Below are 27740 nucleotides of genomic sequence, written 5' to 3'. Positions count from 1 at the left end.
AGACCCTCTTAAACATGGTCGCTATTGAAATTTTCAAAAAATTGCTATATAGAGGTGTCAATTGTACTTTAGTAATGATACATGAACTTTTACAAAAAAAATCTTAAACAAACCGAAATAAACTGATATGTTATCAGAGAGAACTTCACATTCTAATTTGTAAAAATAAAGGAGCTTTAACAAGCACGTACAGTACGACTGTGAACCTGGATCCTCACTCAAAATGATCAACTGCATGGAACTGAAATGACACAATTTGTCTACCTCTTGTAGCATCAGGAGTGGTTATTTATAGTGTGGCATGAATTCATCTGGGATGAGTTAGAATAAATTGTTTATTGGATATGGTCTCATTGTACATAGCAATCACATACAACAGCGTTTTTCTCTGCTGTGTTTTCAGACTTTATTCTAATTTGAAGTATTTTTCCATAGCTGATATTTACACTGAGATATTTCAGCTGCCCCCTCGCCACACACCAAAGCTACAGTACTGCCAAATGAAGCTGTTGTGAGCAGGGTGATGGCATACTGATATGAATGGGGATTTGGGGACATACTGTATCAAATGTATATATATACTCTGCGTCATGTCCAGAGGTCAGAAGAATGCATTCATAATAACATTCTAACTGCATATATAACTGATATACTGTAGTGCTGTATAAAGAACTGGACATGCACAATCAACTCCTGTCCAAAGAGATTACAATGTAGCTAGTTACATAGATGAGGTTATAAAAAGACATATGTCCATCGAGTTCAACCAATGTTAAATTTACACATAGGTATTTATCCTGTATTGGCATTTACAGTATATTTACAGTAATTGTTCTTTCTGCTGCTAGATAAATTTGAAGTTTATTTTTGTGAAAATATACTGTAGCATTTATACCTTTTCATTCCTGATGGGGCTAAACTCACTGTATCCCTGCGTTTAACTTGGAGGCTAATGACATCCAGCCAGCCTTCCTCACTCTTGCCTGATAAAGTAACCCTATCCTTTGACTTCCCTGCATGTCTTCAACTTCGTTTGATTTCCCTCCAGATTAGGGGGGATTTGAGAGGTATGCTGTGGCATGCCCCCATCCTGTTTCTTCCTCTTCATATGCTGCCTGGCCAAATATCTCCCCAGCCTCCTGTAGTGACACCCTGACCAGACCTCAGAGGGGAGGAGATGGAGAAGGAGGCAGGGGAGTGGCAGAGAACGGAGACATATGTACAAAAAGCACATGGTTGCAGAATAAACTTGCAGACATCAGAATCCCTTCTGCTTGGCCTCTGATGCTTTTCTTTTGCTGGGGATTTTCAAGTGCCTGGGAACACGTTGACAGACCCAAACTTACAAACTCTTGGCTGAGTCCAAAGAGGTGAATGTGACAGAGGAGGAGGGAATCAAATTAAGGATTCAGCTACAAGTCAGCCTGTGAGTTGTTGTTATTATCTCCTCCTGTGAGCTGTGTCCGAGGAGGGTTGTTTTTTGCAGCAGGCTCAGCGCAGAGCTCCTCAGCAGTGTGGTACCAGAAGCTCTCAGGTCAGCAGGAGTCACTGCAGCAGTAGAAGGGGCAGCCTATACAGCGAGGCTGCTGCTGGGGCTCCTCCATCAGCTGGCTACAACCAACATGGAAATACAGTAACCCAAAAGAGGACCTCATTTCAGCCTGCACCTCGTTAAAAACAACTCAGAGTTCCCTGCTTGATCGCCTACTGTGCCAACATGAAAGGTAAGACCATGGATACAGCACTACTATGTTGAACAGCTGGAGTTTTGTACAATACCTGACAGCTGGGGCTTTTATACAGTGGTTTTAATGCTTGTGTGGCTGTGACTCACGTTTTACTGCCTCTCTATAAGGAACACATGATGATAATAACTAGTAATATTTTCTGCATTGAAATATATTGTCATAGGGAACAGATAAGGGACACGTGTGTTGACTTGCATGCATACATTTATATACATATGACCAAAAGCAACTTGCTTATCCAACACTAATACTGTCTCACAGTGTTGTATTCTATTTGCATATTCATATAAACTCACAGAAGTATTATGGATTGGGGTAGTTTGAATGCACTTTTCCCCAGGCATTCTAGTTACTTGTTTTGTCCTCTCTTGCTTTATTTGAACACAGCCCTCTGCTAGGATTTCGTGATGTGCTGTGTTTTCCTCTGCACATCTGGAAATGGTTATGTGCCAGTGGAGGCAGGACTGGCTTGTGAAATAAATTTGGCATCCATCTACTCAGGATCCACTGAGCACTGACTGGAAAATATTTGCTCTTTGCATATGCGAGATCTGAGACGAAAAGTAGAGGTTACACGTTTGAAACATGCTGCTTTAGTTAAACCAAAGAGCAACCCTCTCTTACAGAGCATCTGGGGCAAATTACTAGATTTTGGTGGATAAAGGGAGTATATATATACATGAGAATATATATATATATATATATATATATATATATATGAGAAAAGTCCAGATACAGGGCACTCAAGTAGTTTTTTGTTGATATGGATCATGCAGGGTGCATACTGTCCGGGTATTAGCAAAGCAGCACACAGGTATAGGAAAGAAATGGGACAGGCGCTCCAAAGTATCAAAGAGATTAAATGTAGTCCTTTGCCTTCGGGATCCCAATGGAGCGTTTCTCTTGCCAAAACGTAGAGGAATTAATTTCACCTTTTTGAGACTTTGGAGTACTTGTCTCATTTATAGTGTTAAATAAATGAGTACTTTAGTATTAGGTGCTACCATTTTTATTTGGACTAACAATTGATATTTTAGCACAAGCTTTAGAGAGTTCTACTCTCTTTTCGGGTCAAGCAATACTCAATTTAACTAATGTTACTTTTTGGGCAGCTTGCAGAATTAAAATGTATATGTACAGATTAATATAGTAGATTTGATATGTTTAACTTCTTGGTATAATTGAGATATGTATCCAAATATTCCTTTTGTACTTCATTGAGTTAAAAGTGAAAGATTGACATTTCTACCAATTACTTCAACAAGGTCAGAAACTGGTGCTTGGAGACCTGTTTTATGCAGTGATATGGTTAATGGCACTAGCAGCACTAGCTGATGGACAACACTCTGCAACTTGAGTGCTTCCTTTGCTGTTGCCAATAAGACTCTCATCAGAGCTCAGGCTAACATACTTTTGCAGACCTCAGTACATGTGAAATACAGGTGACTAAACAGATTTTATATTTAGTTAACTTGCAAATCATGGGCTTGAGTAACTTTTGGCAAAAGCTATGTGTAAAACAGTACATTCTTTATAGAAGTATTTTAAGGTGAAAAGTTGAAAAATATGTTAGTGCTTTCTCCTGTAGTTCAACAAGCAACCCCTTCACTGCAGTATCAAGCACCTCGTTTCTAAATGCGATGCAAAAGCATTGATCTTCATATTTTGTTGTCCCTCCTTTTTCAAATGTAGGCATTCAAACTAAATGAGAAAACATCAGTAACAAAAACAAAGCAAATACATGTAACACATAATCTGTTCATTGTGTGCTAGTTAAGCACTATCCACTAGTAATAGAGGAAATTACTTTGGCAGCAGTCAGGACTGAACAATAAATACATTTTTGGGGAAAAACCATTTTTAACAGAAATATTTTACATAAGAAATAAATGCAACTTTCGGTGCTTCCCAAAGTTAAAATGTGTAGGGAGGCCTGGTTTCCGCATGTCTCCTAGTGGCAGCGTCTATCCAATCAGATTAAAAGAACAGGGAATCACAAATTGTATTTATCATGAATACAACATTTAACAAGGCTTATATTTTTGTAAATCATTTCAAATCCTATATGTATGTGGTCTCAATCTGTGGACCAAGTATGGTATAATTACCAACGAGAATGAATGTGGGCCATATTTACTTATTTTAAGTGTTGGATATTTAATACACATTAATTGTGCTCCATGCTGAATGAGTGGAGCATCCCAAAAATAACCCATGGTCATTAATTAGCATCAAAATATAAACTGATATGAGTATTTTTAAAGAATGTCAGAAGACCTCTATAAGGATGTTTTAAGGCTTTTTGGTGTCTTGGTTTGTTCTTACAAATAACCCTACATCAACGCAAAAACATAGTGACATAGTTTTCTTTTTACATCATTCTCATTATATTATGAGCTTCTTCAAAAGTGATCTCTTTTTTCAACAAGAAATTGAACTGTACTGTAGCTTGAAGGATAGCTCTTCCCATTCTATTGTTTGTCTGAAAAAAGAGAAAACCACAAACACACACACACGGAAGTAAAAAGCATGTACTGTACAGTATTACTGCTCGTACTGTATCTCCTTTAATTTTAAGAATACAGTCAATTATGTTCATTCTGCATCTTTTTTCTAGGATAGAAGGTATAGAAATATAGTGACATTTTAATTGTAATAGTTTAATTCTAGGAGACAGTTCATTCTAAATGGCTGGCATGAGTTTTGTTCCCTACATACTGTATATGCAGTTGAATCAATAGTTAGGAGTCAATTATGCAACCCTTTTTCGGCAGGATAGAGGTGAAATAAGTACACAATTGACTCAGGTTCCAGCTGATGGACTGTTCATATAACATACTGAACAGTCCTCTGAACTGATTTGAGCGCTTGCCCCCCGATTAAATCCCCTTACATAAAAACTTTTGTGATTTTCTTTATGTGAGTGCCTAGCTAGACATAATGAAAGAATGATTTCTACATATTTCAATGTAGTTTCATAGTTACATAGTAGATGAATGGAAAAAAGACATATGTCCATCATGTTCACCCTATGCTTACTTTAGACGATAGATACTATCCTATACTTGTATTTATAGTATTTTGATACCGAGGAAAACAAACAAAAAAAATCCCCAGTGAAACATCATCCAATGCTGTCTCATAAGTGGAAAATTACATTCCTTCCTGACGTCAAATAATGGCAATAGAAGGGAGGAAGGTGCACTCACATACTCAGCGGTAATTTGCCGTGGGTGCTTGGAAAACACCAACACTGTCGGGTATAAAATGGAGACAAATGAAAAAAGCAACGGTACTCCACCAGTGGACTTTAACATTTTTTAAAAAGGTGATAGGGAACACAGATAGACGTTTCAATTCTATCGTGGACTTTTGTCAAGATGTCCAAATAATGGCAATCAGATTTCTCCCTGGATCAACATCCTTCACATGTTTACTTATTTGGTATAAGTATGTATACTGTATACCTTTCCTTCCTAAAAAAGATGTTCAACCTTTTTTTTGGAGATTTTTATTGTATCTGCCATCACAGCCTCCATGGAAAACAAAATTTAATCCCCGGCGCCAAAAAGTGAACTTTAAATAACATCACCAATCCCCACTGTCCAAAATAAATTCTGTCCACCGGGTGGGCTGCTGTTTCTGTCTGTTCTGGGTTAATAGCTTCCTGTCTTCTGTTCCTGCTTGCCTTTGTTCTATGTTTCAGGCTCCTTCTGCCCTGACCTGTTCTGCTCCTGTTTGAGTCCTGGTTAACTTTTTAAAAGGTCTCTGTCCCAGTCAGTTCCAGTTCCCAGTCCAAATCCTGCCCCCTGTTCCTGTCCTGCTCCCCCGTTCCTCTGCCTGTGGATTTCATGTTGAAGACCCCAGCCTAAGACCCAGACGACATACCCTTGCTGCCTGCTCTGGACCCCTGCCTGTGACCCCGACAGTCCTTGCCTGTCCCTGCTATTCCTGGCCACTGAGGTCCGACCTGCACCTGGAGTCTCCCTGTGACAATATCCCATCTTAGACGCCTTTTTTCTAATGTAAACAAATTTAATTTAGCTATCCTCTCCTTATAAATCAGATTGTCAATCCCCTTTATTAAGGTATATTTCCTTTATAGAGGGGCATCATTATGAATGGAGGGCAACATCCCTTCCATTCATAACCCGTTTAATGCAAGATAAGATCATATTTGCTTTTGCAGAACCTGTATGATATTGAGCACTATTGCTAAGCCTGCTGTCTTCAAGACGTTAGGGAAAAAAAGGATCTATGGATATCTTATGTCTTAGGTTGATATTTCACGATTGTTTTTAAAATGAGTTTTTATCATGTCCATGCATTCTACTATTGGGAGTGCGTTTGTGTATTTTCAATAAAGTTTTTTTGTTTATGTTTAAACCACCACGGGTCGCATTGGATCCAGTTGCTTAGCAGCACAATGCATTAGGACCGTGCTGGTCATATGTCGATCGACGGGGTAACGTCATGCGCTGGGCACAACAGGGACCAGGGTGCATTGCCTGTAGGTGTGTTATGGTTGACACGCAGACCTTGCTTCCCTGGCCCCTGCACGTAGTGATGCCACGCCTGGTTATTGAATATGCATTACGGCGGCGTGGCATGACGGGATTACGTCACGGGTCATGGGTCACGCTCCCGCACCACGTGGTGTGCCCGGAAATCATTGTAACTGGCCCCTGCGACCTAGTGGTATGTATAAATTGCACTTTGTATGTAACTATTGTATTCACCTTGATAAAGGACTGTATAGGTCCGAAACGCGTTGGTGTGCTTTGTAACCTTTTTTGATCCATTAAATAGCTTTTACTGGGAACGTACTCCTGTTGGTTTTATTGCTGCATCTAGCGCTGGATATAGTGCTCCGTTTTTCTCCCTCCATTTCTGCATGTCTTCAAAACCTCCCTAAAACCTTCTCCATCAAGGATTGACCTAATTGTGTCTCATTTCATTTGTATGTCGCTTGTTTGTTCTTGTTTCCCAAATGCATAACCGTACATTTATCTGTATTAAACCTCATCTGTCATCAGCAAATATGGAGACTTTGCTGTCTATGCCAACCTCAAGGTCATTAATAAACAAGTTAAAAAGGAGGGGTCCCAGTACCGATCCTTGAGACACTCCATTCACAACTTTAGCCCAACCTGAAAAGGTTCCATTTACGACAACTCTCTGTTGTCTATCCTGCAACCAGTTTTTAATTCAGATACATATATTTTTACCAAGTCCAATTTGTTTTATTTTGTACACTAACCTCTGCAATATGCTGCAAGAAATATGTGAATAACAACAACGAAGAAACCGGCTTTTTTAAGTGTATATATGTGCATGAACATTTTATATTTTGATTGGAGGTATGATGGCCCCTCCATGTTCAGCACCCAGTTTATACACTGTTTTTTGCTTTGGTGCTGTTGACAACTGTTTGTACAACAAATATGTTTAACATTTTGTTGTGCTAAATATATAACATATCTACAGTTGAAAAACTGAGACTAGAAGTAAAGTCCAACTTTACAATTGGGAAATCAAGATCAATTATTGTTCAACCTCATCAGGAATACACTGTTGCAACATACTGTATAGCAGTTCATCTTAAGAGATATCCACTTAATTGATGCTCATGTACTGTTAGACTGTACAATTTCCGGTTTAGAACTCAAAACAAGTTGGTCTATGGAAATGAATAAATAACCACATGTGTTTTCTCTTTTCCAGTCTCCCCAGAGCATAGAAGTAGCAAAATAGTTACATCATTGGTTATATGTAAAAAACAAATTATGTTTTTCCATTGCTGTGGATCTTGAAGGCATTGAATAAGTAGCAAGTATGTCCTCATGTACACCACCAGGGCAATTCCTTAAAAAAAAAAAAAAAAAACAGTTCCAATCATTTTATTGCATACTAACTCTTCTTATTTATTTACTATTTTTCTGTTTTCAATCTAGATGGGGCTTTACTAAATAATTCTTAAATGCATAAAAGGGGTTGAAATAAAGCAAAACATGTAATAAAGTGTGTTACTGAACAAAATCTGCACTGATTTGTACATTTGTAAAAAAAAACAAAAAAACAGAAATTAGAATCATACAGTATAAAAGGATTAGAGACAGAACCTAATCTGATGGTCCAGAATGGTATGTGCCATTCTGTATGATCAATTACATTCTGTAATACATTCTGTATGATCACAATTACATTTTTAGGGGTGAATTCACCCAAAACTAAAACAGATATTGGACCTTGTTCTGCAAGCTGCGAGAGAGCCGAGGCAGCACTATGATACGGAAACCCCATTGACTTCAATAAGGCTTTCTGTGTGGTGGTGCAAGATCAACACTATTGTGGCTTGCAAAATAAAGGGGTTTATGTTCCCTGAGTTAATGTAATATTCTCAAAGCTAAAATATGCAAATAAAACAGCCATAATTGTGCTCATAAGGATACATTTATAGTCACATTATAGATGCGGTAACTTGATAGTAACTTACATACTGTACACCTGTAACATGCCGTTATGTACTTCTACATCTGTAACATACCGTTATGTACATCTACATCAGTAACATGCCGTTATGTACATCTACATCTGTAACATGCCGTTATGTACTTCTACATCTGTAACATGCCGTTATGTACTTCTACATCTGTAACATACCGTTATGTACAGCTACATCTGTAACATGCCGTTATGTACAGCTACATCTGTAACATGCCGTTATGTACATCTACATCTGTAACATGCCGTTATGTACATCTACATCTGTAACATACCGTTATGTACATCTCCATCTGTAACATGCCGTTATGTACAGCTACATCTGTAACATGCCGTTATGTACATCTACATCTGTAACATGCCGTTATGTACAGCTACATCTGTAACATGCCGTTATGTACAGCTACATCTGTAACATGCCGTTATGTACAGCTACATCTGTAACATACCGTTATGTACATCTACATCTGTAACATACCTTTATGTACATCTACATCTGTAACATGCCGTTATGTACAGCTACATCTGTAACATGCCGTTATGTACATCTACATCTGTAACATGCCGTTATGTACATCTACATCTGTAACATACCTTTATGTACATCTACATCTGTAACATGCCGTTATGTACAGCTACATCTGTAACATACCGTTATGTACATCTACATCTGTAACATACCTTTATGTACATCTACATCTGTAACATGCCGTTATGTACAGCTACATCTGTAACATGCCGTTATGTACTTCTACATCTGTAACATGTCGTTATGTACATCTACATCTGTAACATGCCTTTATGTACATCTACATCTGTAACATGTCGTTATGTACAGCTACATCTGTAACATGCCGTTATGTACTTCTACATCTGTAACATGCCGTTATGTACATCTACATCTGTAACATGCCTTTATGTACATCTACATCTGTAACATGCCGTTATGTACTTCTACATCTGTAACATACCGTTATGTACATCTACATCTGTAACATGCCGTTATGTACTTCTACATCTGTAACATGCCGTTATGTACATCTACATCTGTAACATACCGTTATGTACATCTACATCTGTAACATACCGTTATGTACTTCTACATCTGTAACATGCCGTTATGTACTTCTACATCTGTAACATACCGTTATGTACATCTACATCTGTAACATACCTTTATGTACTTCTACATCTGTAACATACCGTTATGTACATCTACATCTGTAACATACCTTTATGTACTTCTACATCTGTAACATGCCGTTATGTACTTCTACATCTGTAACATGCCGTTATGTACATCTACATCTGTAACATGCCGTTATGTACATCTATATCTGTAACATGCCGTTATGTACTTCTACATCTGTAACATACCGTTATGTACTTCTACATCTGTAACATACCTTTATGTACTTCTACATCTGTAACATACCTTTATGTACTTCTACATCTGTAACATGCCGTTATGTACATCTACATCTGTAACATGCCGTTATGTACTTCTACATCTGTAACATGCCGTTATGTACAGCTACATCTGTAACATGCCGTTATGTACAGCTACATCTGTAACATGCCGTTATGTACTTCTACATCTGTAACATACCGTTATGTACATCTACATCCGTAACATACTGTTATGTACAGTACTTCTACATCTGTAACATACCGTTATGTACTTCTACATCTGTAACATACCGTTATGTACTTCTACATCTGTAACATGCCGTTATGTACATCTACATCAGTAACATGCCGTTATGTACTTCTACATCTGTAACATACCGTTATGTACTTCTACATCTGTAACATACCGTTATGTACATCTACATCTGTAACATGCCGTTATGTACAGCTACATCTGTAACATGCCGTTATGTACAGCTACATCTGTAACATGCCGTTATGTACAGCTACATCTGTAACATGCCGTTATGTACATGTAACCCATATTCCCCCCCCAATCGCAGATATGGTGTATGTAAGGGGATCTATATGCATTACCCAGCGTGGTGCTTCTACCTGTTAGGCTCACAGGGGGCCTAAGCCTCCGCTACGGAGAGCCTGGGGTACGTATGACAATATGTATAACCTCTCACTCGGTGCAGCGCCTCCACCTGCGATGGCTCCCACCAGAGGGGGAGTGGTTCCTCGCAGGAAATATATATCACTCCACACAACGTGTAAAACAACCAGGGACTTTACTTGCATGAATAACCTTGAGCATATACACATATACCAACAGGTGTCCCTCCCTAGAGGAGACACTAACTCCAGCGTCGCCCAGGACGCTACCTCCACCTCCACCGGATGATCCCACCCAGTGTCCAGTAACCCCACCCTCAAGCGAGATGTATATGTGTGACTGCGCAGCCACTATGTCCCTTGTGAATGTGATCTGACTCGTTGGTGCACTTGTAGATTACCTGCCGGGCACTCTGGTGCCCGGGCCTGCCAAGGAACTTCACAAAGGATCCCGACGTCGACTGTACACCGGAACTACCGTCCGGGGCGATCCCACCCGGATGGCTGATGCAGCAACCGCAAGGGCCTGAGCCTAAACCTCTGCACGGACGGGCAGCTTCTGCTGCGTCCCTAACTAGCTCTAGATAATAAGTGGCAGGGTCCCTAACCTGGGGCTGTCCCTGACACAACTTACACGTCAGGGTGACTCAAGGCTAGCTGGGGCCTTGGGGGCTGCTGGCCTAATGCAGGGGGTCACTGACTCCTGCACCCTACCTCCTTCCCCTAGCTTCTCCAGGCTCCAACTGACAAATGTGCTCCAAGCCCGCAAACTGTATCTCTTCTCTCCTGCAGGGCCACCCTCCAGCCCTATTTGCTCCCTGGCGTCACATGGGGCGCTGCTGAGGCTCACGGGACTTGTAGTCCCTTCCAAGAGCCTTCCCTGGTAGGCTAGGTTTCGCGGGCTCCCCTCACGCTATCCTCCCACATGCGCAACTCTGCAGGGCCGTCGGGACTCACTGCGCATGCGCGATCTATAGTAAGATGGCGGCGCCCTGCTCGGGAGCCGCCGGGGACCGCCGGAGCACCAAAGCGCTCCCTGCACTGGCCCCCACCTTCCGGACGTGCTGGCGGGTCCATCGAGTGACCTGCGGCAGCGGAAGAACCGAGGTAGGGGTCGCGGGGCAGCAGGTAGGAAAAGGGGACCTGGCTACATACATCTACATCTGTAACATGCCGTTATGTACAGCTACATCTGTAACATGCCGTTATGTACTTCTACATCTGTAACATGCCGTTATGTACATCTACATCTGTAACATGCCGTTATGTACATCTACATCTGTAACATGCCGTTATGTACATCTACATCTGTAACATGCCGTTATGTACATCTACATCTGTAACATGCCGTTATGTACATCTACATCTGTAACATACCTTTATGTACTTCTACATCTGTAACATACCGTTATGTACTTCTACATCTGTAACATACCGTTATGTACAGCTACATCTGTAACATGCCGTTATGTACATCTACATCTGTAACATGCCGTTATGTACATCTACATCTGTAACATACCTTTATGTACTTCTACATCTGTAACATACCGTTATGTACTTCTACATCTGTAACATACCGTTATGTACATCTACATCTGTAACATGCCGTTATGTACATCTACATCTGTAACATGCCGTTATGTACATCTACATCTGTAACATACCTTTATGTACTTCTACATCTGTAACATACCGTTATGTACTTCTACATCTGTAACATACCGTTATGTACAGCTACATCTGTAACATACCGTTATGTACTTCTACATCTGTAACATGCCGTTATGTACAGCTACATCTGTAACATGCCGTTATGTACAGCTACATCTGTAACATACCGTTATGTACATCTACATCTGTAACATGCCGTTATGTACAGCTACATCTGTAACATACCGTTATGTACATCTACATCTGTAACATACCGTTATGTACTTCTACATCTGTAACATGCCGTTATGTACATCTACATCTGTAACATGCCGTTATGTACAGCTACATCTGTAACATGTCGTTATGTACTTCTACATCTGTAACATGCCGTTATGTACATCTACATCTGTAACATGCCGTTATGTACAGCTACATCTGTAACATACCGTTATGTACATCTACATCTGTAACATGCCGTTATCTACATCTACATCTGTAACATGCCGTTATGTACAGCTACATCTGTAACATGCCGTTATGTACAGCTACATCTGTAACATGCCGTTATGTACATCTACATCTGTAACATGCCGTTATGTACAGCTACATCTGTAACATGCCGTTATGTACATCTACATCTGTAACATGCCGTTATGTACAGCTACATCTGTAACATGCCGTTATGTACTTCTACATCTGTAACATGCCGTTATGTACAGCTACATCTGTAACATGCCGTTATGTACATCTACATCTGTAACATGCCGTTATGTACTTCTACATCTGTAACATGCCGTTATGTACATCTACATCTGTAACATGCCGTTATGTACAGCTACATCTGTAACATGCCGTTATGTACTTCTACATCTGTAACATGCCGTTATGTACATCTACATCTGTAACATGCCGTTATGTACATCTACATCTGTAACATGCCGTTATGTACATCTACATCTGTAACATGCCGTTATGTACTTCTACATCTGTAACATACCGTTATGTACTTCTACATCTGTAACATGCCGTTATGTACAGCTACATCTGTAACATGCCGTTATGTACATCTACATCTGTAACATGCCGTTATGTACATCTACATCTGTAACATGCCGTTATGTACATCTACATCTGTAACATGCCGTTATGTACAGCTACATCTGTAACATGCCGTTATGTACAGCTACATCTGTAACATACCGTTATGTACTTCTACATCTGTAACATGCCGTTATGTACAGCTACATCTGTAACATACCGTTATGTACTTCTACATCTGTAACATGCCGTTATGTACAGCTACATCTGTAACATGCCGTTATGTACTTCTACATCTGTAACAAGCGGTTATGTACTTCTACATCTGTAACATACCGTTATGTACTTCTACATCTGTAACAAGCGGTTATGTACTTCTACATCTGTAACAAGCGGTTATGTACTTCTACATCTGTAACATACCGTTATGTACTTCTACATCTGTAACATGCCGTTATGTACTTCTACATCTGTAACAAGCGGTTATGTACTTCTACATCTGTAACATACCGTTATGTACTTCTACATCTGTAACAAGCCGTTATGTACAGCTACATCTGTAACATGCCGTTATGTACAGCTACATCTGTAACATGTCGTTATGTACATCTACATCTGTAACATGCCGTTATGTACAGCTACATCTGTAACATGTCGTTATGTACATCTACATCTGTAACATGCCGTTATGTACAGCTACATCTGTAACATGTCGTTATGTACTTCTACATCTGTAACATGCCGTTATGTACATCTACATCTGTAACATGCCGTTATGTACAGCTACATCTGTAACATACCTTTATGTACATCTACATCTGTAACATGCCGTTATGTACTTCTACATCTGTAACAAGCCGTTATGTACTTCTACATCTGTAACATACCGTTATGTACTTCTACATCTGTAACATGCCGTTATGTACAGCTACATCTGTAACATACCGTTATGTACTTCTACATCAGTAACATGCCGTTATGTACAGCTACATCTGTAACATGCCGTTATGTACAGCTACATCTGTAACAAGCCGTTATGTACATCTACATCTGTAACATGCCGTTATGTACTTCTACATCTGTAACATGCCGTTATGTACAGCTACATCTGTAACATGCCGTTATGTACAGCTACATCTGTAACATGTCGTTATGTACTTCTACATCTGTAACATGCCGTTATGTACAGCTACATCTGTAACATGCCGTTATGTACAGCTACATCTGTAACATGCCGTTATGTACAGCTACATCTGTAACATGCCGTTATGTACTTCTACATCTGTAACATGCCGTTATGTACATCTACATCTGTAACATGCCGTTATGTACAGCTACATCTGTAACATGCCGTTATGTACATCTACATCTGTAACATGCCGTTATGTACAGCTACATCTGTAACATGTCGTTATGTACAGCTACATCTGTAACATGCCGTTATGTACATCTACATCTGTAACATGCCGTTATGTACTACTACATCTGTAACATGCCGTTACTGTATGTACAGCTACATCTGTAACATGCCGTTATGTACAGCTACATCTGTAACATGCCGTTATGTACATCTACATCTGTAACATGCCGTTATGTACAGCTACATCTGTAACATGCCGTTATGTACTTCTACATCTGTAACATGCCGTTATGTACATCTACATCTGTAACATGCCGTTATGTACAGCTACATCTGTAACATGCCGTTATGTACATCTACATCTGTAACATGCCGTTATGTACTTCTACATCTGTAACAAGCCGTTGTGTACTTCTACATCTGTAACATGTCGTTATGTACATCTACATCTGTAACATGCCGTTATGTACTTCTACATCTGTAACATGCCGTTATGTACTTCTACATCTGTAACATGCCGTTATGTACATCTACATCTGTAACATGCCGTTATGTACTTCTACATCTGTAACATGCCGTTATGTACTTCTACATCAGTAACATGCCGTTATGTACATCTACATCTGTAACATGCCGTTATGTACAGCTACATCTGTAACATGCCGTTATGTACTTCTACATCTGTAACATGCTACTATGTGCATCTACATCTGTAGCATGTCGTAATGTACATCTACATCTGTAACATGCCTATATGTACATCTACATCTGTAACATGTTGTTATGTACATCTACATCTGTAACATGTTGTTATGTACATCTACATCTGTAACATACCGTTATGTACATCTACATCTGTAACATGCCGTTATGTACAGCTACATCTGTAACATGTCGTTATGTACAGCTACATCTGTAACATACCGTTATGTACATCTACATCTGTAACATGCCGTTATGTACAGCTACATCTGTAACATGTTGTTATGTACACCTACATCTGTAACATGCCGTTATGTACAGCTACATCTGTAACAAGCCGTTATGTACATCTACATCCGTAACATACCGTTATGTACATCTACAGCTGTAACATGTCGTTATGTACATCTACAGCTGTAACATGTCGTTATGTACTTCTACATCTGTAACATGTTGTTATGTACACCTACATCTGTAACATGCCGTTATGTACAGCTACCTCTGTAACATGCCGTTATGTGCAGCTACATCTGTAACATGCCGTTATGTACATCTACATCCGTAACATACCGTTATGTACATCTACAGCTGTAACATGTCGTTATGTACTTCTACATCTGTAACATGTTGTTATGTACACCTACATCTGTAACATGCCGTTATGTACAGCTACATCTGTAACATGTCGTTATGTACATCTACATCCGTAACATACCGTTATGTACATCTACAGCTGTAACATGTTGTTATGTACAGCTACATCTGTAACATGCCGTTATGTACAGCTACATCTGTAACATGTGTTATGTACATCTACATCTGTAACATGCCATTATGTACATCTACATCTGTAACATGTTATGTACACCTACATCTGTAACATGCCGTTATGTACATCTACATCTGTAACATGTTATGTACACCTACATCTGTAACATGCCATTATGTACTTCTACATCTGTAACATGCCGTTATGTACTTCTACATCTGTAATATGTTGTTATGTACTTTACATTTATATCTGTAATATGTTGTTATGTACTTCTACATCAGTAACATGCAGTTATCTACATCTACATCTGTAACATGTTGTTATGTACATCTACATCTGTAACATGCCGTTATGTACATCTACATCTGTAACATGCCGTTATGTACATCTACAGCTGTAACATGTTGTTATGTACATCTACATCTGTAACATGTTGTTATGTACAGCTACATCTGTAACATGTTGTTATGTACTTCTACATCTGTAACATGCCGTTATGTACATCTACATCTGTAACATGCCGTTATGTACATCTACATCTGTAACATGCCGTTATGTACAGCTACATCTGTAACATGCCGTTATGTACTTCTACATCTGTAACATGCCGTTATGTACATCTACATCTGTAACATGCCGTTATGTACAGCTACATCTGTAACATGCCGTTATGTACATCTACATCTGTAACATGCCGTTATGTACTTCTACATCTGTAACAAGCCGTTGTGTACTTCTACATCTGTAACATGCCGTTATGTACATCTACATCTGTAACATGCCGTTATGTACTTCTACATCTGTAACATGCCGTTATGTACTTCTACATCTGTAACATGCCGTTATGTACATCTACATCTGTAACATGCCGTTATGTACTTCTACATCTGTAACATGCCGTTATGTACTTCTACATCAGTAACATGCCGTTATGTACATCTACATCTGTAACATGCCGTTATGTACAGCTACATCTGTAACATGCCGTTATGTACTTCTACATCTGTAACATGCCGTTATGTACTTCTACATCTGTAACATGCTACTATGTGCATCTACATCTGTAGCATGTCGTAATGTACATCTACATCTGTAACATGCCTATATGTACATCTACATCTGTAACATGTTGTTATGTACATCTACATCTGTAACATGTTGTTATGTACATCTACATCTGTAACATACCGTTATGTACATCTACATCTGTAACATGCCGTTATGTACAGCTACATCTGTAACATGTCGTTATGTACAGCTACATCTGTAACATACCGTTATGTACATCTACATCTGTAACATGCCGTTATGTACAGCTACATCTGTAACATGTTGTTATGTACACCTACATCTGTAACATGCCGTTATGTACAGCTACATCTGTAACAAGCCGTTATGTACATCTACATCCGTAACATACCGTTATGTACATCTACAGCTGTAACATGCCGTTATGTACATCTACATCCGTAACATACCGTTATGTACATCTACAGCTGTAACATGTCGTTATGTACTTCTACATCTGTAACATGTTGTTATGTACACCTACATCTGTAACATGCCGTTATGTACAGCTACATCTGTAACATGTCGTTATGTACATCTACATCCGTAACATACCGTTATGTACATCTACAGCTGTAACATGTTGTTATGTACAGCTACATCTGTAACATGCCGTTATGTACAGCTACATCTGTAACATGTGTTATGTACATCTACATCTGTAACATGCCATTATGTACATCTACATCTGTAACATGTTATGTACACCTACATCTGTAACATGCCGTTATGTACATCTACATCTGTAACATGTTATGTACACCTACATCTGTAACATGCCATTATGTACTTCTACATCTGTAACATGCCGTTATGTACTTCTACATCTGTAATATGTTGTTATGTACTTTACATTTATATCTGTAATATGTTGTTATGTACTTCTACATCAGTAACATGCAGTTATCTACATCTACATCTGTAACATGTTGTTATGTACATCTACATCTGTAACATGCCGTTTTGTACTTCTACAGCTGTAACATGCCGTTATGTACATCTACAGCTGTAACATGTTGTTATGTACATCTACATCTGTAACATGTTGTTATGTACAGCTACATCTGTAACATGTTGTTATGTACTTCTACATCTGTAACATGCCGTTATGTACATCTACATCTGTAACATGCCGTTATGTACAGCTACATCTGTAACATGTTGTTATGTACTTCTACATCTGTAACATGCCGTTATGTACATCTACAGCTGTAACATGTCGTTATGTACTTCTACATCTGTAACATGCCGTTATGTACAGCTACATCTGTAACATGCCGTTATCTACATCTACATCTGTAACATACCGTTATGTACATCTACATCTGTAACATGCCGTTATGTACAGCTACATCTGTAACATGTGTTATGTACTTCTACATCTGTAACATGTTGTTATCTACTTCTACATCTGTAACATGCCGTTATGTACATCTACATCTGTAACATACCGTTATGTACATCTACATCTGTAACATACCGTTATGTACATCTACATCCGTAACATGCCGTTATGTACATCTACATCTGTAACATGCCGTTATGTACTTCTACATCTGTAACATGTTGTTATGTACATCTACATCTGTAACATGCCGTTATCTACATCTACATCTGTAACATACCGTTATGTACATCTACATCCGTAACATACCGTTATGTACTTCTACATCTGTAACATATTGTTATGTACATCTACATCTGTAACATGCCGTTATCTACATCTACATCTGTAACATACCGTTATGTACTTCTACATCTGTAACATGCAGTTATGTACATCTACATCCGTAACATACCGTTATGTACATCTACATCGGTAACATGTTGTTATGTACATCCACATCTGTAACATACCGTTATGTACTTCTACATCTGTAACATGCCGTTATGTACAGCTACATCTGTAACATGCCATTATGTACATCTACATCTGTAACATACCGTTATGTACTTCTACATCTGTAACATGCCGTTATGTACTTCTACATCTGTAACATGCCGTTATGTACAGCTACATCTGTAACATGTTGTTATGTACAGCTACATCTGTAACATGCCGTTATGTACAGCTACATCTGTAACATGCCGTTATGTACAGCTACATCTGTAACATGCCGTTATGTACAGCTACATCTGTAACATGTCGTTATGTACTTCTACATCTGTAACATGTTGTTATGTACAGCTACATCTGTAACATGCCGTTATGTACAGCTACATCTGTAACATGCCGTTATGTACAGCTACATCTGTAACATGCCGTTATGTACAGCTACATCTGTAACATGCCGTTATGTACTTCTACATCTGTAACATGCCGTTATGTACAGCTACATCTGTAACATGCCGTTATGTACAGCTACATCTGTAACATTTTGTTATGTACAGCTACATCTGTAACATGCCGTTATGTACAGCTACATCTGTAACATGCCGTTATGTACAGCTACATCTGTAACATGCCGTTATGTACAGCTACATCTGTAACATGTCGTTATGTACATCTACATCTGTAACATACCGTTATGTACATCTACATCTGTAACATGCCGTTATGTACATCTACATCTGTAACATGCCGTTATGTACAGCTACATCTGTAACATGCCGTTATGTACATCTACATCTGTAACATGCCGTTATGTACATCTACATCTGTAACATACCGTTATGTACATCTACATCTGTAACATACCGTTATGTACATCTACATCCGTAACATGCCGTTATGTACATCTACATCTGTAACATGCCGTTATGTACTTCTACATCTGTAACATGTTGTTATGTACATCTACATCTGTAACATGCCGTTATCTACATCTACATCTGTAACATACCGTTATGTACTTCTACATCTGTAACATGCAGTTATGTACATCTACATCCGTAACATACCGTTATGTACATCTACATCGGTAACATGTTGTTATGTACATCCACATCTGTAACATACCGTTATGTACTTCTACATCTGTAACATGCCGTTATGTACAGCTACATCTGTAACATGCCATTATGTACATCTACATCTGTAACATACCGTTATGTACTTCTACATCTGTAACATGCCGTTATGTACTTCTACATCTGTAACATGCCGTTATGTACAGCTACATCTGTAACATGTTGTTATGTACAGCTACATCTGTAACATGCCGTTATGTACAGCTACATCTGTAACATGCCGTTATGTACAGCTACATCTGTAACATGCCGTTATGTACAGCTACATCTGTAACATGTCGTTATGTACTTCTACATCTGTAACATGCCGTTATGTACAGCTACATCTGTAACATGTCGTTATGTACTTCTACATCTGTAACATGCCGTTATGTACAGCTACATCTGTAACATGCCATTATGTACAGCTACATCTGTAACATGTTGTTATGTACAGCTACATCTGTAACATGCCGTTATGTACAGCTACATCTGTAACATGCCGTTATGTACAGCTACATCTGTAACATGCCGTTATGTACAGCTACATCTGTAACATGTCGTTATGTACTTCTACATCTGTAACATGCCGTTATGTACAGCTACATCTGTAACATGCCGTTATGTACAGCTACATCTGTAACATGTTGTTATGTACAGCTACATCTGTAACATGCCGTTATGTACAGCTACATCTGTAACATGCCGTTATGTACAGCTACATCTGTAACATGCCGTTATGTACAGCTACATCTGTAACATGTCGTTATGTACTTCTACATCTGTAACATGCCGTTATGTACAGCTACATCTGTAACATGTCGTTATGTACATCTACATCTGTAACATACCGTTATGTACATCTACATCTGTAACATGCCGTTATGTACATCTACATCTGTAACATGCCGTTATGTACAGCTACATCTGTAACATGCCGTTATGTACATCTACATCTGTAACATGCCGTTATGTACAGCTACATCTGTAACATGTCGTTATGTACAGCTACATCTGTAACATGCCGTTATGTACATCTACATCTGTAACATGCCGTTATGTACATCTACATCTGTAACATGCCGTTATGTACAGCTACATCTGTAACATGCCGTTATGTACATCTACATCTGTAACATGCCGTTATGTACAGCTACATCTGTAACATGCCGTTATGTACAGCTACATCTGTAACATGCCGTTATGTACAGCTACATCTGTAACATGCCGTTATGTACAGCTACATCTGTAACATGTCGTTATGTACTTCTACATCTGTAACATGCCGTTATGTACATCTACATCTGTAACATGCCGTTATGTACAGCTACATCTGTAACATGCCGTTATGTACATCTACATCTGTAACATGCCGTTATGTACAGCTACATCTGTAACATGCCGTTATGTACATCTACATCTGTAACATGCCGTTATGTACATCTACTGTACATCTGTAACATTTTTTCACAAAATAAAAATGCCAGTGCTGAAATATGTAGCATCCATCACACTTTAACCACTGCTGATTCAGAATAGTGTAAATGTGTGTGGGAGTGAAATAATATCTCAGACTTAGAAATGGGCCAAGTCATGAATAGATGTAGAAAAGGAGAACTTTAGGTTTAAAGTTGTTAAGTTTAGGTTTAGTTTGGAAGGAGATTGAGAGCAAATGGAAGGAGTTTTACAGAAGGCTGGCACGGGCTAAGTGTCAGGGGAGGGATATTAGTTGGATAGTAGTAACATTTTATATAAGCTGAGGTTGGAACAGCCATAGTCATAGCAGTGTGGCAATGGTAAAATACAGAAAACAATACACACATCTGCATCTGAGTTAAGGATTGGTATCAACACGTGTTGTTAGTGTCTTATTGGATGCCGTATGGAGTATGTACCTGTGCACCTCCATGTTGTCTACCTACTAATACAAGTTATTTTTTAACTACTGGAATTGCTTAGCCTCAGATTTTTGGAAATGCTGTGCTACGCTTTTTCTCCGTTTGGATTTCTCTCTAGCAATGGTAGAAGATGTTAGGATAATATTGTGTTCACCATTTACAGTACATTTCTAATTTATGTTTATTATAAGAAATCTGCTATGGTGAAGCTTGGTATTCACCACAAGGAATAAGGTTGTTGCACTTCACCATGTAGAGAAATACTGTAGATGGTGATGGCAGTGCCATGTCAGGTCACCTTTCCATACATTTGCATTTTTGGTGTGATAATAATATATATTTTTAGACAGAGTGCTGTAGAACAATTACCCTGAAATTGAATTCTACTGTAGGGCTGCAGAAGAGCAACACTCGATACTTATATATAAAAGCAAGAAGTGAAGTTGGACACCAAGGATAGATGGATGTATTTTTCAGATGAATATAAGGCTCATTAATCTTTGCATATCAGGAAACTTCTCAACATTTTTTCCAATTCAAATATAAGATAAGTATCTTCCGTCACCTAAATTTAATATAGGCTGAACTCGATGGACATATGTCTTTTTTCAACCTCCTTTACTATGTAATTATGTAACATTGATAACACTTGGGTATGCAATTTATCCACTCGTAGGCCCCATTCAGTATGCTGTTTTTCCAACCCTGGGAAAGAATTTAGCCTTATTCACATAAAGGGGACAAAAATCTTCTCGAGTTCAGGGAATATATGTTCACAGTATGATGTCGCGTCTTTAACTGATCTTCTGGTTCCCCCATAACTTTCCAGCACTTGTCATATTCTCCAGCGCCCACCTTCCTAACTGGTTCCCACCTTATTCTTCTAAAACATGTTTCGTTCATCCCTTCATGTTGCTGCATTTAGTGTATACAACAAGAGACAAAAAGACTGCCACGCTACATCCAGCATGACAAACAATTTAGTACATTAATATGTCTTTTTATTGGTACTCTTTCTTCTTAAGTACGGGGTGTTTAGTTCAATACTTTGGCCAAAATATTTTAAGCCAACAACCACATCACAATACAGTCATTTCAGTAGGTCCTATAGTACCAATATAATACGCTATTATGTATTTCCTTCACTGCATAGACAGAAGAGGAAACAACATACTGGAGCCAACCGCATGGGGTGCATGACATGTATGCGGTGTCTAAAGGGATCAAATGAAGAAGCACTATACAGTATGTGCTATGTGTGAGCTACAGGGTACAGGTAACACTGGTTATAAACCAGAAGGCCCCTAACAATGATAGTAAAAAAAATCTTTAAAAAAATGCAAAATAACTTAACATATATTTGACTTAACATATATAAGTGGGGCCCACTTATACAGTATATGACACTTGCCAGACTTCTCCAATGCACCCACAATGTGGCTGTTATTGTTTTCCGCTCCATTGTACTGCACTGTGAAATATGTTGGTGCTCTATAACGCACAATAGTAATAACAGAACTACAAGCTGCTTTCAATTCCTATCGTGTTTATGTCCTTGGTTCTCACATAATTTTTTTCTGTGATGCCTTTCCTAATCCTAAAATGTATTAAGGAAAAAGGGGACCGAACCAAAACCAGAGTTCAGCGCTCCGTTTTTTGTTCTGTCCTCTTTTTCCTTAATAAACTTTATCTAGGAAGGGAGTTTACGAATAGAGATGTGCAAAATGTTCGCAAAAGTTTGAGAAACCGGCAAAATGTGCAATTTTCCTGCAAAAAAATGCACAAAACATCAGCATAATTCAACCCCCCAAAAATTACCGGTAATATGACCTTAATATGCAGGTCACCTTAGTCATATGACCTAGTTTTAGTTTTAAAAAAAAATTAATTAATTACAATTTGGAAAATGAAATGGCAAAATATAATTTTTACGAAATTTAAAACAAATGCAAAACAAATTATAATTCAATTCTTTTTTTCATTTAAAAATGCATATTTTTTTGCACATTTGTTAAATTAATTCAAAGGTTATGAAAAACTTTGCAAAGTACAATGTAAAACGCGACCAGTTTGCACATCTCTATTAACTAACTCTAGTGGCTTCAGCATCCAAAACATCCAATACAATACAGACGTAGCTCAGATCTACAGGTATGTTTCAATATATGTCCATTTGGTTGGTTCAGTCCAGTCTTTAAAATGTCTTCCTAGATGTACTTCTATTGTCCTAAATGTACACATCGTTTAATTATATTTTCAATTTTAAATGGAGATACCATCCATTCTTGCACCCCACAGTGCACTGTTTTAATTTGTATTGATGTATTTTTTCTCTTCTCTTATTTTCTTCTCACATTCATACTTAAGCAGTACAGTATTTCTAGGATCCACCTTCTCCTGTCATTTTTCAATGGAAACTAGAAAGTGTTCGGTGTCCTCATCATCCTTTCCTACATTTCTAACGGAAGCCCTGTTCTCCAAACTTCCTTCAATATCTACCCCCTTCCACATCTTTAAAGTTATGCAGTCAGGATTACATATACTACTTTTGCACATCTCATCGATCGTTATTATTCACTTTAATCTCTCTTCATTAAAGCTGCAGTTCAGTCAATATCCTGCATGTGTGTTTTTTTTTAATAAATCAGTTCTGTAGTAAGAAAAAATACTTTTAGCATTTTCTGTTTTTAAAAAGCAACTTTTAAAGACCAATTTTCTTGTATTCTATTTTAACAGCCATTTGCTAAGGCACTGCCCCTTCATGTCCTGTCACAAGCCCTGGCACACCCCTTTGTCAGCCCTGCCTTCCCTCTAGCACATGTCAGTGCATGAGTGCTCATGAATATTCATGAGCTTCCACTGACAGACAACCAGAATATAAACAGATCCCTTCACTAATTATGTCACCAAATTTCGACCTATCAATACATAGAGAACGAATTGACCTGCAGCTATACAGTTCTTTAGGTAATTAGAGATTGCTCACATAAAACTATTGAAGTAAAAAAATAAATTAAAAAAAAAAAAAAAAGACTGAACTGCAGCTTTAAGTTCTGTATTGCTTAAAGAATTATAATTATCCTAAATTATTCTGCCTCTTCAGATTGGTCAGCTATAGTCTAACAACGTGCCCCTTTTTCACCTTTTGTTCTGTGCTCAAGGCTATCTCCTTGTAGACTTATGTTTCTCTTCTGGTCTCTCATGTCTGAAATCTTTTTCCCCAACGTCCTTGTTAAATCTTGCTATGTATCCCCATTAGCTTTTCCTTATCTAATTCTGGATGTACACAGCAGTATGAAAAGCACTTTGGACTATCCCACCCAGACTCAAAATTCCAGTCTCTCCCCAGGTAGTTTTAACATTCTCATTTAGGAGAGATTGAACACTGCAACTTTTACACAGTATGGCATACGCAATACTTTAGCACTGCACTTAAAGCCGTTTTGTAAATCGCAAAAATTACTGGATTTTAAGCCCTCATTTAAACACTTACCTAAATGTGATGGCTTTGTTTCAAATTCTCTCTACTACAAAACAAGGCAAAAAGAAGTGACTAGCACCAGATTTATCAGAAGAAAAGACACAGAATGCAAAGGAGAGTTATTTTCTTCAGTAAATCCTGTACTGTGTTTTTGGCCCCGTTTTGCAGCTCCCATACTTTGATACATAATCCTCTAAATCTATTGGGCACTTGGGAAATGTATCAAAGTATTGCAGGTACAATACTAAGGCCTCACTCAGACAGGCTGCTACGTCGGCGTGCTTGCATTTGCGCCTCTGCCGCGTGCTCCTGCAGCCCAGCGATCTCTGCTCAAACTGCAGGAGTTGGGTCGCGGCGTTTGGGGGCGGGGGCGTAACGAACGCGTCACGGAGCTGGTTTGCATTTAATGGCTGAACCAGCTCACGTCACGTGACTGTAGCCGCAAATTTAAATTCGGGTTTGTGGCGGCAAAATGTTGCAGCGTCAACGCTGCACTTTGCCGCCGGTGGAGTTTTCAGTTTGAAAACTCCCACCGAACAACCCGAATTTGCGGACGTGTGCGCGCACGTCGTAACGCGGCCTGTCTGAGTGAGGCCTAAGGAAAAGACAGGAGTCAAAAAAACCAGCACTAAAGTTACTAAATGTAAGAATCTTGTTGAAAACAATGGGGATTATATTTGTTTCTTTAGAAATCTGGTGATTCCCAGTATTAGCACACTGGTATTACCCAATTGTTACTGCCTGGGATACTTTAATAAACAACCATATTGGTGTCCCAGGCAGGTCGGTAATGTAACCTGGACATAAAGCTGGTTAAAAAAGGTTCTTGTTCAGTTTTCATGCCAATGAAGCCACCCCTGTATTTACACGGTAACTGTACGCAGTGAGCAGAACCACCTAACTATATCTACAGTTTTGAATATCCATTGCAAAGTTTCCAGACTTACTGTGAGTGAAGCAGAACCATGTCCAATTGTTCTATGTGTAATTGAACTTACTATAGCTTTTTCCTTGGCAATCATTAATCAGTGAACAGAGCCAAAACAGCCGTGCCTATATTTACTAACCAATAGTATGCCACACGACACTTTGCAGCTCTGGAAGACACCATACGATACAACTCATTCACGTTGTCATAGTATCGCTTAGTAATTGCGGGCCATGGTCTTGGCTGGACCTGGAATTATAACATGCCTAAGCATTCTTTAGCCTTAGCAATCTGTTGTATGACTGCCTCTGGCGTCCAATTAATAGTCCTATTCCAGTTCTAGCATTTACATTGGGAGGAAAGCCTTAAGGCAGCATTTCAATTTATGTTCATACTATAATGCCATTTTTTCCCCCCCAAGGTTAAACGTTTTTCCTATTTCAAAAATGATGACGATGCTATATCTACAGTATCTTTCTTTTTATTTGTCTTCTGCGGTTCTGGCTTTTTGGTTGACATGTTTAGCAATTTATAGAAGTATTTAAGAGTTCAAATTAAGAAAATGACACACATATAAAAAACGGGTTTATAAAAAAAAAAAGAGAATGCAGTTTTCAAGAGCCTATAATAATAATAATAATAATAATAATAATAATATTAATAAATTAGAATAAATGTTTTGACTGGTGCCAGAATTTGGGCTAGTCTGTTGTCAGGACATTTTAGGTTTCTCAATCTCCCAACCCCATTTAAGGACTAGCAATGATAGAAGCTGTTGAAATGAAATAAAATAAGGCAAAATTGTCCCTTTAAATTGCAATGATGCTACTTAACTTTACAGTTTTCATGAAGTTATAATGCAGACTGCAGACATATTTTACAATACATACTTGCTTCTTTTGCAGACGATTTTGCAGAAGAAGAGGAGGTACAATCCTTCGGGTACAAGAGGTTTGGTGAGTTGTGAATAATTTAATGTTTATACTGTAGATGGTAATAAATGTAACATTTCCAGCAGGAGTTCAATTTAGTTTTGTTATTATTAGGGTTGCATATACAGTATGCTGTGTTTCTGTAAGTCAACAGACTAAACAGGCTAAAATGGCCTTTATCATTTACGTGCCAAAAATGTACAGAAGGTGTAAGTGAGCACATTAAAACCAGATCCTTTTGATTGATTCGAATCATACATTATATCCCAGTAAACTAGTTATCATTGGAAGTAATAGAGATTATAAATGAAACTGTTGATATTAATAACAACTATTATTTTTACTACTATTACAATACGTTATTTTTCTGTGCTGTGGACTTGCATCATATTGTTGCTACAGGAATGTCAATGCTTAAGTGAAGTAAATGGGTAGAAATGTATATACACATGAATCTAATTGTGCAATTATAACTTCTGTCATCTGCATTCATGACACATTTAATTGAACTCATCGGTGATCAGATATTTACTCTGCAATGCTTGATAAAAAATATATATATATATATTTGAACTGGGCACTGTCTGCTACAGGACGTCAGGTATCCACAGGATGCGGCAGGACCACTACTATTTTACCATCCTCCCGTTTGTGAAGATATTCACCTGATACGTCC

At 38.5% G+C, this 27740-nt stretch overlaps 1 protein-coding gene across 2 annotated transcripts in view; it reads left to right on the top strand.

Annotated features, from left to right (window-relative positions):
• Positions 1-1184: 1184 nt before the first annotated feature.
• Positions 1185-27740, top strand: part of COLEC12 (collectin subfamily member 12) — a 178103-nt gene continuing 151547 nt past the window's right edge. The window contains exons 1-2 of one of the 2 annotated variants that reach the window (XM_075585245.1): positions 1185-1724; positions 27038-27088. In XM_075585245.1, the coding sequence (XP_075441360.1) occupies positions 1718-1724; positions 27038-27088 (58 nt within the window). In that variant the 5' untranslated portion in view covers positions 1185-1717. The remainder of the gene's footprint in view (positions 1725-27037; positions 27089-27740) is intronic. The other variant, XM_075585246.1, reaches the window with a different exon arrangement.

Source organism: Ascaphus truei, chromosome 2, assembly GCF_040206685.1.
Source record: "Ascaphus truei isolate aAscTru1 chromosome 2, aAscTru1.hap1, whole genome shotgun sequence".
Lineage (NCBI taxonomy): Eukaryota > Metazoa > Chordata > Amphibia > Anura > Ascaphidae > Ascaphus > Ascaphus truei.
The sequence above is the reverse complement of the archived record's forward strand: the minus strand, read 5'-3'. Positions and strand labels throughout refer to the sequence as shown.